Source organism: Haliotis rufescens, unplaced genomic scaffold (assembly GCF_023055435.1).
Source record: "Haliotis rufescens isolate VD_foot unplaced genomic scaffold, xgHalRufe1.0.p SCAF_107, whole genome shotgun sequence".
Taxonomy (NCBI): Eukaryota; Metazoa; Mollusca; class Gastropoda; order Lepetellida; family Haliotidae; genus Haliotis; species Haliotis rufescens.
This window is the reverse complement of record NW_025963788.1, coordinates 819539-830657: the sequence shown is the minus strand read 5'-3', so window position 1 is coordinate 830657 and position 11119 is coordinate 819539. Positions and strand designations below refer to the sequence as shown.

The window sequence follows — 11119 nt, the reverse complement described above, 5'->3', positions numbered from 1 at the left end:
AACCAGTTCAGACTTCAGATAAAATAATATCCATTTACTTCAATGAAAGTAGTGAATATATTGTCAACAAGAAAAGTAAAAAATAATATCCAAGCATCTTGCAAGTGTTAATGGAAGTGGTTTGTAGTTGTTTGGTAACAAAGGCTTACCTTTCCTATAAATTGGCTTCATTACACCCCATTTAACCAACAATTGTTCTGGTGTCTTACCAGTATAAAATATTATTTTGAAGAATTTAAGCTAAACAGTCATCTTTTCGCCTTATAATGCCGACGTGCCGTCAAATTTTAACTCATTCCCTTTCAGGTTGACACAAGCCGACTTGGCGAGGTTCCTAGCTGTCGGACGGGCGCTCGTCTGAGTGATTGGACCCAAGCCGGGTCGGGTGGTCCCTTGCCGGCGTTTCCCTCGCCGGCTGCTCCCGGGCCAAAATCCGCCTTTGTCCGGCGCAGGCGCACTCGTGGATTTTGGGGTTACGCGAAAAGCAAATGTTTCCCAGGGACCTTTTTTATTTGTATTTATTTATTTATTTTTCTCTCTCTCTCTCTCTCTCTCTCTCTCTCTCTCTCTCTCTCTCTCTCTCTCTCTCTCTCTCTCTCTCTCTCTCATATGATCAGTGAAAAGTAAATAGTATATATCATCCTGTTCAAAAAGACAACACTCAATATTGGAAAAACTTGGACACTTTTAATTTACTCAATAGATGTACTTTTGACAAAATCGTCAATTCTCACACAAGATCATCCAAACACAGCTGCCAGATCTCTCAATCCACATTTCATCTTACTCTATGAAAGCTGCTGGCCGAACGACTGATTCTGATTTGGTGTGGTTGTTGTTGACATCCTGTAGGCTGGCGCCAGCACTCTCAGAGTTGCAAAGTAGTTCTTTCTGAAACCAGTTCAGACTTCAGATAAAATAATATCCATTTACTTCAATGAAAGTAGTGAATATATTGTCAACAAGAAAAGTAAAAAATAATATCCAAGCATCTTGCAAGTGTTAATGGAAGTGGTTTGTAGTTGTTTGGTAACAAAGGCTTACCTTTCCTATAAATTGGCTTCATTACACCCCATTTAACCAACCATTGTTCTGGTGTCTTACCAGTATAAAATATTATTTTGAAGAATTTAAGCTAAACAGTCATCTTTTCGCCTTATAATGCCGACGTGCCGTCAAATTTTAACTCATTCCCTTTCAGGTTGACACAAGCCGACTTGGCGAGGTTCCTAGCTGTCGGACGGGCGCTCGTCTGAGTGATTGGACCCAAGCCGGGTCGGGTGGTCCCTTCCGGCGTTTCCCTCGCCGGCTGCTCCCGGGCCAAAATCCGCCTTTGTCCGGCGCAGGCGCACTCGTGGATTTTGGGGTTACGCGAAAAGCAAATGTTTCCCAGGGACCTTTTTTATTTGTATTTATTTATTTATTCTCTCTCTCTCTCTCTCTCTCTCTCTCTCTCTCTCTCTCTCTCTCTCTCTCTCTCTCTCTCTCTCTCATATGATCAGTGAAAAGTAAATAGTATATATCATCCTGTTCAAAAAGACAACACTAAATATTGGAAAAACTTGGACACTTTTAATTTACTCAATAGATGTACTTTTGACAAAATCGTCAATTCTCACACAAGATCATCCAAACACAGCTGCCAGATCTCTCAATCCACATTTCATCTTACTCTATGAAAGCTGCTGGCCGAACGACTGATTCTGATTTGGTGTGGTTGTTGTTGACATCCTGTAGGCTGGCGCCAGCACTCTCAGAGTTGCAAAGTAGTTCTTTCTGAAACCAGTTCAGACTTCAGATAAAATAATATCCATTTACTTCAATGAAAGTAGTGAATATATTGTCAACAAGAAAAGTAAAAAATAATATCCAAGCATCTTGCAAGTGTTAATGGAAGTGGTTTGTAGTTGTTTGGTAACAAAGGCTTACCTTTCCTATAAATTGGCTTCATTACACCCCATTTAACCAACCATTGTTCTGGTGTCTTACCAGTATAAAATATTATTTTGAAGAATTTAAGCTAAACAGTCATCTTTTCGCCTTATAATGCCGACGTGCCGTCAAATTTTAACTCATTCCCTTTCAGGTTGACACAAGCCGACTTGGCGAGGTTCCTAGCTGTCGGACGGGCGCTCGTCAATATGACACAAATACGATGTTGTAGTGATACACATGACATGATCAATATGACACAAATACGATGTTGTAGTGATACACATGACATCATCAATATGACACAAATGCGATGTTGTAGCGATACACATGACATCATCAATATGACACAAAAACGATGTTGTAGTGATACACATGACATGATCAATGTGACACAAATACGATGCTGTAGCGAAAAATATGGCTTGATCAATATGACACAAATACGATGTTGTAGTGATACACATGACATGATGAATATGACACAAATACGATGTTGTAGCGATACACATGACATGATCAATATGACACAAATACGATGTTGTAGCGATACACATGACATCATCAATATGACACAAATACGATGTAGCGATACAAATGACATGATCAATGTGACACAAATACGATGTAGCGATACACATGACATCATCAATATGACACAAATACGATGTTGTAGTGATACACATGACATGATCAATATGACACAAATACGATGAGTGTGATCCAGTGATTGATATCACGGGCATCGATCCACGCAATTGGGATACCATGACATGCATCAACCAAGTCAGCGAGCCTGACCACCCGATCCCGTTAGTCGCCTTTTTCGACAAGCATAGTCACCTTTAACGGCAAGCATGGTTTGCTGAAGACATATTCTACCCTGGACGAGTGACTGGGTTTAATGCCGCACAGAATAGTACAATATTATAACGGCATGTCAACTTGGTGTTGGAGGGAGCGTGGAGAAAATAATTGTCTAATATTTGGTGTATGGTTTGTTTGTTTGTTTGTTTGTTGTTTAACGCCGCACTCCAGCATTCCAGCTATATAACGGCGGTCTGTAAATAATTAAGTCTGGAGCAGACAATTCAGTGAATGATATCACGTGCATCGATCCCCGCAATGTTGATACGATGAAATGCATCAACCAAGTCAGCGAGACTGACCACCCGATTCCGTTAGTCGCCTCTTATGACAAGCATGAGTTGCTGAAGACCAATTATAACCCGGATCTTCATTGGTCGGGTAGTAAACAGTAGTAAACAAATCGTGGAAAAAGGAGAGTATCATATGTCAAGCAATTTAGTGTCAAGTTCAGTGTAAATTTCTAACCAGGTTATCATAAATAAATAAGCCAAAAAACATCAACGACAAACTAACAATGAAAAATATATGTATAGATCCCTGAAAATCGGTGATAACACAAGGGTTTCGTTTAAAAAAACGTGTTCGTTATACAATGCTGAAGTTCACAGGTTAAATTTTAAAGGTCCTATCACCCTGAAATCCATACTTTCACTAGGGACAAGTGCTGTGTTTCCACAACTTTATTTCCTAGCCTTTGTTACGTGTACAAGATCGTGTCAGCGTATCTACATACCCACATATAAGGTATGATTTTACGCCGCTTTTATCAGTCATTCCATCATTATAAAAATGAACAAAATCAACGAACTTCACAAATCGGACACAGTAGGTATCGATAACAAAGTAGCAAGTGAAGTACTGTGCGGTAAAGAAGCATGGCTGGCCAGTCTCCCACCTTGTGGATATGCTTCTTCAACTGATGAGGAGATACAGGATGAGAGGAGGAAGCTGTTCTCAGAGGAGATACAGGAGGAGAGGAGGAAGCTGTTCTCAGAGGAGATACAGGAGGAGATGATGAAGCTGTTCTCAGAGGAGATACAGGAGGAGAGGATGAAGCTAATTCCAGAGGAGATACAGGATGAGAGGAGGAAGATGTTCCCAGAGGAGATACAGGAGGAGAGGAGGAAGCTGTTCTCAGAGGAGATACAGGATGAGAGGATGAAGCTAATTCCAGAGGAGATACAGGATGAGAGGAGGAAGATGTTCCCAGAGGAGATACAGGAGGAGAGGAGGAAGCTGTTCTCAGAGGAGATCCGGGAGGGGAGGATGAAGCTGTTCCCAGAGGAGATACAGGATCAGAGGATGAAGCTGTTCTCAGAGGAGATACAGGATGAGAGGAGGAAGCTGTTCTCAGAGGAGATACGGGATGAGAGGATGAAGCTGTTCTCAGAGGAGATACAGGATGAGAGGAGGAAGCTGTTCCCAGAGGAGATACGGGGGAAGAGGATGAAGCTGTTCCCAGAGGAGATACAAGAGGAGAGGATGAAGCTGTTCCAAGAGGAGATACGGGATGAGAGGATGAAGCTGTTCTCAGAGGAGATACAGGATGAGAAGATGAAGCTGTTCCCAGAGGAGATACGGGGGAAGAGGATGAAGCTGTTCCCAGAGGAGATACAGGATGAGAGGAGGAAGCTGTTCCCAGAGGAGATACGGGGGAAGAGGAGGAAGCTGTTCCAAGAGGAGATACGGGATGAGAGGATGAAGCTGTTCTCAGAGGAGATACGGGATGAGAGGATGAAGCTGTTCTCAGAGGAGATACAGGATGAGAGGAGGAAGCTGTTCCCAAAGGAGATACAGGATGAGAGGATGAAGCTGTTCCAAGAGGAGATACAGGATGAGAGGAGGAAGCTGTTCCAAGAGGAGATACGGGATGAGAGGATGAAGCTGTTCTCAGAGGAGATACAGGATGAGAAGATGAAGCTGTTCCCAGAGGAGATACGGGATGAGAGCTTGAAGCTGTTCTCAGAGGAGATCCAGGATGAGAAGATGAAGCTGTTCCCAGAGGAGATACGGGGGAAGAGGATGAAGCTGTTCCCAGAGGAGATACAGGAGGAGAGGATGAAGCTGTTCTCAGAGGAGATACAGGATGAGAGGAGGAAGCTGTTCCCAAAGGAGATACAGGATGAGAGGATGAAGCTGTTCCAAGAGGAGATACAGGATGAGAGGAGGAAGCTGTTCCAAGAGGAGATACGGGATGAGAGGATGAAGCTGTTCTCAGAGGAGATACAGGATGAGAAGATGAAGCTGTTCCCAGAGGAGATACGGGATGAGAGCTTGAAGCTGTTCTCAGAGGAGATACAGGATGAGAAGATGAAGCTGTTCCCAGAGGAGATACGGGGGAAGAGGATGAAGCTGTTCTCAGAGGAGATACAGGAGGAGAGGACGAACCTGTTCCAAGAGGAGATCCAGAGGGGAGGAGGAAGCTGTTCTCAGAGGAGATACAGGAGGAGAAGATGAAGTTGTTCCCAGAGGAGATACAGGAGGAGAAAATGAAATTGTTCCCAGAGGAGATACAGGATGAGAGGAGGAAGCTGTTCCCAGAGGAGATCCAGGAGGGGAAGACAAAGCTCTTCTCAAAGGAGAAACAGGATCAGAGGAGGAAGCTGTTCCCAGAGGTGATACAGGATGAGAGGAGGAAGCTGTTCCCAAAGGAGATACAGGATGAGAGGATGAAGCTGTTCCAAGAGGAGATACAGGATGAGAGGAGGAAGCTGTTCCAAGAGGAGATACGGGATGAGAGGATGAAGCTGTTCTCAGAGGAGATACAGGATGAGAAGATGAAGCTGTTCCCAGAGGAGATACGGGGGAAGAGGATGAAGCTGTTCCCAGAGGAGATACAGGAGGAGAGGATGAACCCGCTCTCAGGCGGGATACGGGATGAGAGGATGAAGCTGTTCTCAGAGGAGATACAGGATGAGAGGATGAAGCTAATTCCAGAGGAGATACAGGATGAGAGGAGGAAGATGTTCTCAGAGGAGATACAGGATGAGAGGATGAAGCTTATTCCAGAGGAGATACAGGATGAGAGGAGGAAGATGTTCCCAGAGGAGATACAGGAGGAGAGGATGAAGCTGTTCCCAGAGGAGATACAGGATGAGAGGATGAAGCTGTTCCCAGAGGAGATACGGGATGAGAATTTGAAGCTGTTCTCAGAGGAGATACAGGATGAGAGGATGAAGCTTTACCAGAGGAGATACAAGAGGAGAGGATGAAGCTGTTCTGAGAGGAGATACAGGAGGAGAGGATGAAGCTAATTCCAGAGGAGATACAGGATGAGAGGATGAAGCTGTTCTCAGAGGAGATACAGGATGAGAGGATGAAGCTAATTCCAGAGGAGATACAGGCTGAGAGGAGGAAGATGTTCCCAGAGGAGATACAAGAGGAGAGGATGAAGCTGTTCCAAGAGGAGATACGGGATGAGAGGATGAAGCTGTTCTCAGAGGAGATACAGGATGAGAGGAGGAAGCTGTTCCCAAAGGAGATACAGGATGAGAGGATGAAGCTGTTCCAAGAGGAGATACAGGATGAGAGGAGGAAGCTGTTCCAAGAGGAGATACGGGATGAGAGGATGAAGCTGTTCTCAGAGGAGATACAGGATGAGAAGATGAAGCTGTTCCCAGAGGAGATACGGGATGAGAGCTTGAAGCTGTTCTCAGAGGAGATACAGGATGAGAAGATGAAGCTGTTCCCAGAGGAGATACGGGGGAAGAGGATGAAGCTGTTCCCAGAGGAGATACAGGAGGAGAGGATGAAGCTGTTCTCAGAGGAGATACAGGATGAGAGGAGGAAGCTGTTCCCAAAGGAGATACAGGATGAGAGGATGAGGCTGTTCCAAGAGGAGATACAGGATGAGAGGAGGAAGCTGTTCCAAGAGGAGATACGGGATGAGAGGATGAAGCTGTTCTCAGAGGAGATACAGGATGAGAAGATGAAGCTGTTCCCAGAGGAGATACGTGATGAGAGCTTGAAGCTGTTCTCAGAGGAGATACAGGATGAGAAGATGAAGCTGTTCCCAGAGGAGATACGGGGGAAGAGGATGAAGCTGTTCTCAGAGGAGATACAGGAGGAGAGGATGAACCTGTTCCAAGAGGAGATCCAGAGGGGAGGAGGAAGCTGTTCTCAGAGGAGATACAGGATGAGAGGACGAACCTGTTCCAAGAGGAGATCCAGAGGGGAGGAGGAAGCTGTTCTCAGAGGAGATACAGGAGGAGAAGATGAAGTTGTTCCCAGAGGAGATACAGGAGGAGAAAATGAAATTGTTCCCAGAGGAGATACAGGATGAGAGGAGGAAGCTGTTCCCAGAGGAGATCCAGGAGGGGAAGACAAAGCTCTTCTCAAAGGAGATACAGGATCAGAGGAGGAAGCTGTTCCCAGAGGTGATACAGGATGAGAGGAGGAAGCTGTTCCCAAAGGAGATACAGGATGAGAGGATGAAGCTGTTCCAAGAGGAGATACAGGATGAGAGGAGGAAGCTGTTCCAAGAGGAGATACGGGATGAGAGGATGAAGCTGTTCTCAGAGGAGATACAGGATGAGAAGATGAAGCTGTTCCCAGAGGAGATACGGGGGAAGAGGATGAAGCTGTTCCCAGAGGAGATACAGGAGGAGAGGATGAACCCGCTCTCAGGCGGGATACGGGATGAGAGGATGAAGCTGTTCTCAGAGGAGATACAGGATGAGAGGATGAAGCTAATTCCAGAGGAGATACAGGATGAGAGGAGGAAGATGTTCTCAGAGGAGATACAGGATGAGAGGATGAAGCTTATTCCAGAGGAGATACAGGATGAGAGGAGGAAGATGTTCCCAGAGGAGATACAGGAGGAGAGGATGAAGCTGTTCCCAGAGGAGATACAGGATGAGAGGATGAAGCTGTTCCCAGAGGAGATACGGGATGAGAATTTGAAGCTGTTCTCAGAGGAGATACAGGATGAGAGGATGAAGCTTTACCAGAGGAGATACAAGAGGAGAGGATGAAGCTGTTCTGAGAGGAGATACAGGAGGAGAGGATGAAGCTAATTCCAGAGGAGATACAGGATGAGAGGATGAAGCTGTTCTCAGAGGAGATACAGGATGAGAGGATGAAGCTAATTCCAGAGGAGATACAGGATGAGAGGAGGAAGATGTTCCCAGAGGAGATACAGGAGGAGAGGATGAAGCTGTTCCCAGAGGAGATACAGGATGAGAGGATGAAGCTGTTCCCAGAGGAGATACGGGATGAGAGCTTGAAGCTGTTCTCAGAGGAGATACAGGATGAGAGGATGAAGCTGTTCCCAGAGGAGATACATGATGATAGGAGGAAGCTGTTCCCAGAGGAGATACAAGAGGAGAGGATGAAGCTGTTCTCAGAGGAGATACGGGATGAGAGGATGAAGCTGTTCTTAGAGGAGATACAGGATGAGAGGACGAACCTGTTCCAAGAGGAGATCCAGAGGGGAGGAGGAAGCTGTTCTCAGAGGAGATACAGGAGGAGAAGATGAAGTTGTTCCCAGAGGAGATACAGGAGGAGAAAATGAAATTGTTCCCAGAGGAGATACAGGATGAGAGGAGGAAGCTGTTCCCAGAGGAGATCCAGGAGGGGAAGACAAAGCTCTTCTCAGAGGAGATACAGGATCAGAGGAGGAAGCTGTTCCCAGAGGTGATACAGGATGAGAGGAGGAAGCTGTTCCCAAAGGAGATACAGGATGAGAGGATGAAGCTGTTCCCAGAGGTGATCCAAGGGGGGAGGAGGAAGCTCTTCTCAGATGAGATACAGGATGAGAGGATGAAGCTGTTCCCAGGGGAGATACAGTGAGTGAGTGAGTGAGTGAGTGAGTTGGGTTTAACGCTGCTTTTAACAGCATTCCATTTATATCGCGGCGTGTCAGCTTAATGTGGGAGGAAAGCCCGAAGTGATGCAGGTCTCAGACGTTTACCACTTCGGTGAAACCCACGAGCACGGGTATGGTGCTGACAAACCTAGAAACATATTTGGGGCGAACCGGGATTCGAACCCACAATCATAGGTTTCTGGCGTGTCCAGGGACGCAACTCTGCACAGCGAATCGCGGCGCCTTAGACGACTGGGCCACCCGTGCCCCCAGAGGAAATACAGGATGAGAGGAGGAAGATGTTCCCAGAGGAGATGCAGGATGAGAAGAGGAAGCTGTTCCCCGAGGAGATACAGGATGAGAGGAGGAAGCTGTTCTCAGAGGAAATACGGGAGGAGAGGATGAAGCTGTTCCCAGAGGAGATACAGGATGAGAGGAGGAAGCTGTTCTCAGAGGAGATACAGGATGAGAGGAGGAAGCTGTTCCCAGAGGAGATACAGGAGGAGATGATGAAGCTGTTCTCAGAGGAGATACAGGATGGGAGGATGAAGCTGTTCCCAGAGGAGATACAGGAGGAGAGGAGGAAGCTGTTCTCAGAGGAGATAAAGGATGAGAGGAGGAAGTTGTTCTCAGAGGAGATACAGGAGGAGATGATGAAGCTGTTCTCAGAGGAGATACAGGGGGAGAGGATGAAGCTGTTCCCAGAGGAGATACAGGATGAGAGGATGAAGCTGTTCTCAGAGGAGATACAGGATGAGAGTATAAAGCTGTTCCCAGAGGCGATACAGGATGAGAGGATAAAGCTGTTCTCAGAGGAGATACAGGATGAGAGGAGGAAGCTGTTCTCAGAGGAGATACAGGAGGAGATGATGAAGCTGTTCTCAGAGGAGATACAGGGGGAGAGGATGAAGCTGTTCCCAGAGGAGATACAGGATGAAAGGATGAAGCTGTTCTCAGAGGAGATACAGGATGAGAGGATGAAGCTGTTCCCAGAGGCGATACAGGATGAGAGGATAAAGCTGTTCTCAGAGGAGATACAGGATGAGAGGATGAAGCTGTTCCCAGAGGAGATACGGGATGAGAGCTTGAAGCTGTTTCCAGAGGAGAAACAGGACGAGAGGATGAACCTGCTCTCAGAGGAGATACAGGATGAGAGGATGAAGCTGTTCCCAGAGGAGATACGGGATGAGAGCTTGAAGCTGTTTCCAGAGGAGATACGTGACGAGAGGATGAACCTTCTCTCAGAGGAGATACAGGATGAGAGGAGGAAGCTGTTCTCAGAGGAGATACAGGAGGAGAGGAGGAAGCTGTTCTCAGAGGAGATACAGGAGGAGATGATGAAGCTGTTCTCAGAGGAGATACAGGAGGAGAGGATGAAGCTGTTCTCAGAGGAGATAAAGGATGAGAGGAGGAAGCTGTTCTCAGAGGAGATACAGGAGGAGATGATGAAGCTGTTCTCAGAGGAGATACAGGATGAGAGGAGGAAGCTGTTCCCAGAGGAGATACAGGATGAGAGGATGAAGCTGTTCTCAGAGGAGATACAGGATGAGAGGATGAAGCTGTTCCCAGAGGCGATACAGGATCAGAGGATAAAGCTGTTCTCAGAGGAGATACAGGATGAGAGGATGAAGCTGTTCCCAGAGGAGATACGGGATGAGAGCTTGAAGCTGTTTCCAGAGGAGAAACAGGACGAGAGGATGAACCTGCTCTCAGAGGAGATACAGGATGAGAGGATGAAGCTGTTCCCAGAGGAGATACGGGATGAGAGCTTGAAGCTGTTTCCAGAGGAGATACGTGACGAGAGGATGAACCTGCTCTCAGAGGAGATACGGGATGAGAGGAGGAAGCTGTTCTCAGAGGAGATACAGGAGGAGAGGATGAAGCTAATTCCAGAGGAGATACAGGATGAGAGGAGGAAGCTGTTCCCAGAGGAGATACAAGAGGAGAGAATGAAGCTGTTCTCAGAGGAGATGCGGGATGAGAGGATGAAGCTGGTCTCAGAGGAGATACAGGACGAGAGGAGGAACCTGCTCTCAGAGGAGGTACAGGATAAGAGGAGGAAGCTGTTCCCAGAGGAGATACAGGAGGAGAGGATGAAGCTGTTCCCAGAGGAGATACAGGATGAGAGGAGGAAGCTGTTCCCAGAGGAGATACAAGAGGAGAGGATGAAGCTGTTCTCAGAGGAGATGCGGGATGAGAGGATGAAGCTGTTCTCAGAGGAGATACAGGATGAGAGGAGGAACCTGTTCCAAGAGGAGATCCAGGAGGGGAGGAGAAAGCTGTTCTGAGAGGAGATACGGGAGGCGAGGATGAAGCTAATTCCAGAGGAGATACAGGATGAGAGGATGAAGCTGTTCTCAGATGAGATACAGGATGAGAGGATGAAGCTGTTCCTAGAGGAGATACAGGAGGAGAGGATGAAGCTAATTCCAGAGGAGATACAGGATGAGAGGAGGAAGCTGTTCTCAGAGGAGATACAGGATGAGAGGAGGAAGCTGTTCTCAGAGGAGA

The 11119-nt window shown here is 46.7% G+C and overlaps 3 protein-coding genes across 3 annotated transcripts; all 3 read left to right on the top strand.

The window, feature by feature from the left end:
- The first annotated feature begins 3591 nt into the window (after positions 1-3591).
- Positions 3592-6078, top strand: LOC125377942 (trichohyalin-like). Its single transcript, XM_048392056.1, has 3 exons — positions 3592-5224; positions 5308-5839; positions 5991-6078. The coding sequence occupies exons 1-3, from the start codon at positions 3592-3594 to the stop codon at positions 6076-6078; spliced, it is 2253 nt and encodes a 750-aa protein (XP_048248013.1).
- Positions 6079-6082: 4 nt separating this feature from the next.
- Positions 6083-7839, top strand: LOC125377941 (trichohyalin-like). Its single transcript, XM_048392055.1, has 3 exons — positions 6083-7021; positions 7071-7600; positions 7752-7839. The coding sequence occupies exons 1-3, from the start codon at positions 6083-6085 to the stop codon at positions 7837-7839; spliced, it is 1557 nt and encodes a 518-aa protein (XP_048248012.1).
- Positions 7840-8907: 1068 nt separating this feature from the next.
- Positions 8908-10896, top strand: LOC125377940 (trichohyalin-like). The gene is made up of 2 exons (XM_048392054.1): positions 8908-10650; positions 10723-10896. Exons 1-2 carry the CDS (start codon positions 8908-8910, stop codon positions 10894-10896), a joined length of 1917 nt encoding a protein of 638 aa, XP_048248011.1.
- The last annotated feature ends 223 nt before the right edge of the window (positions 10897-11119 follow it).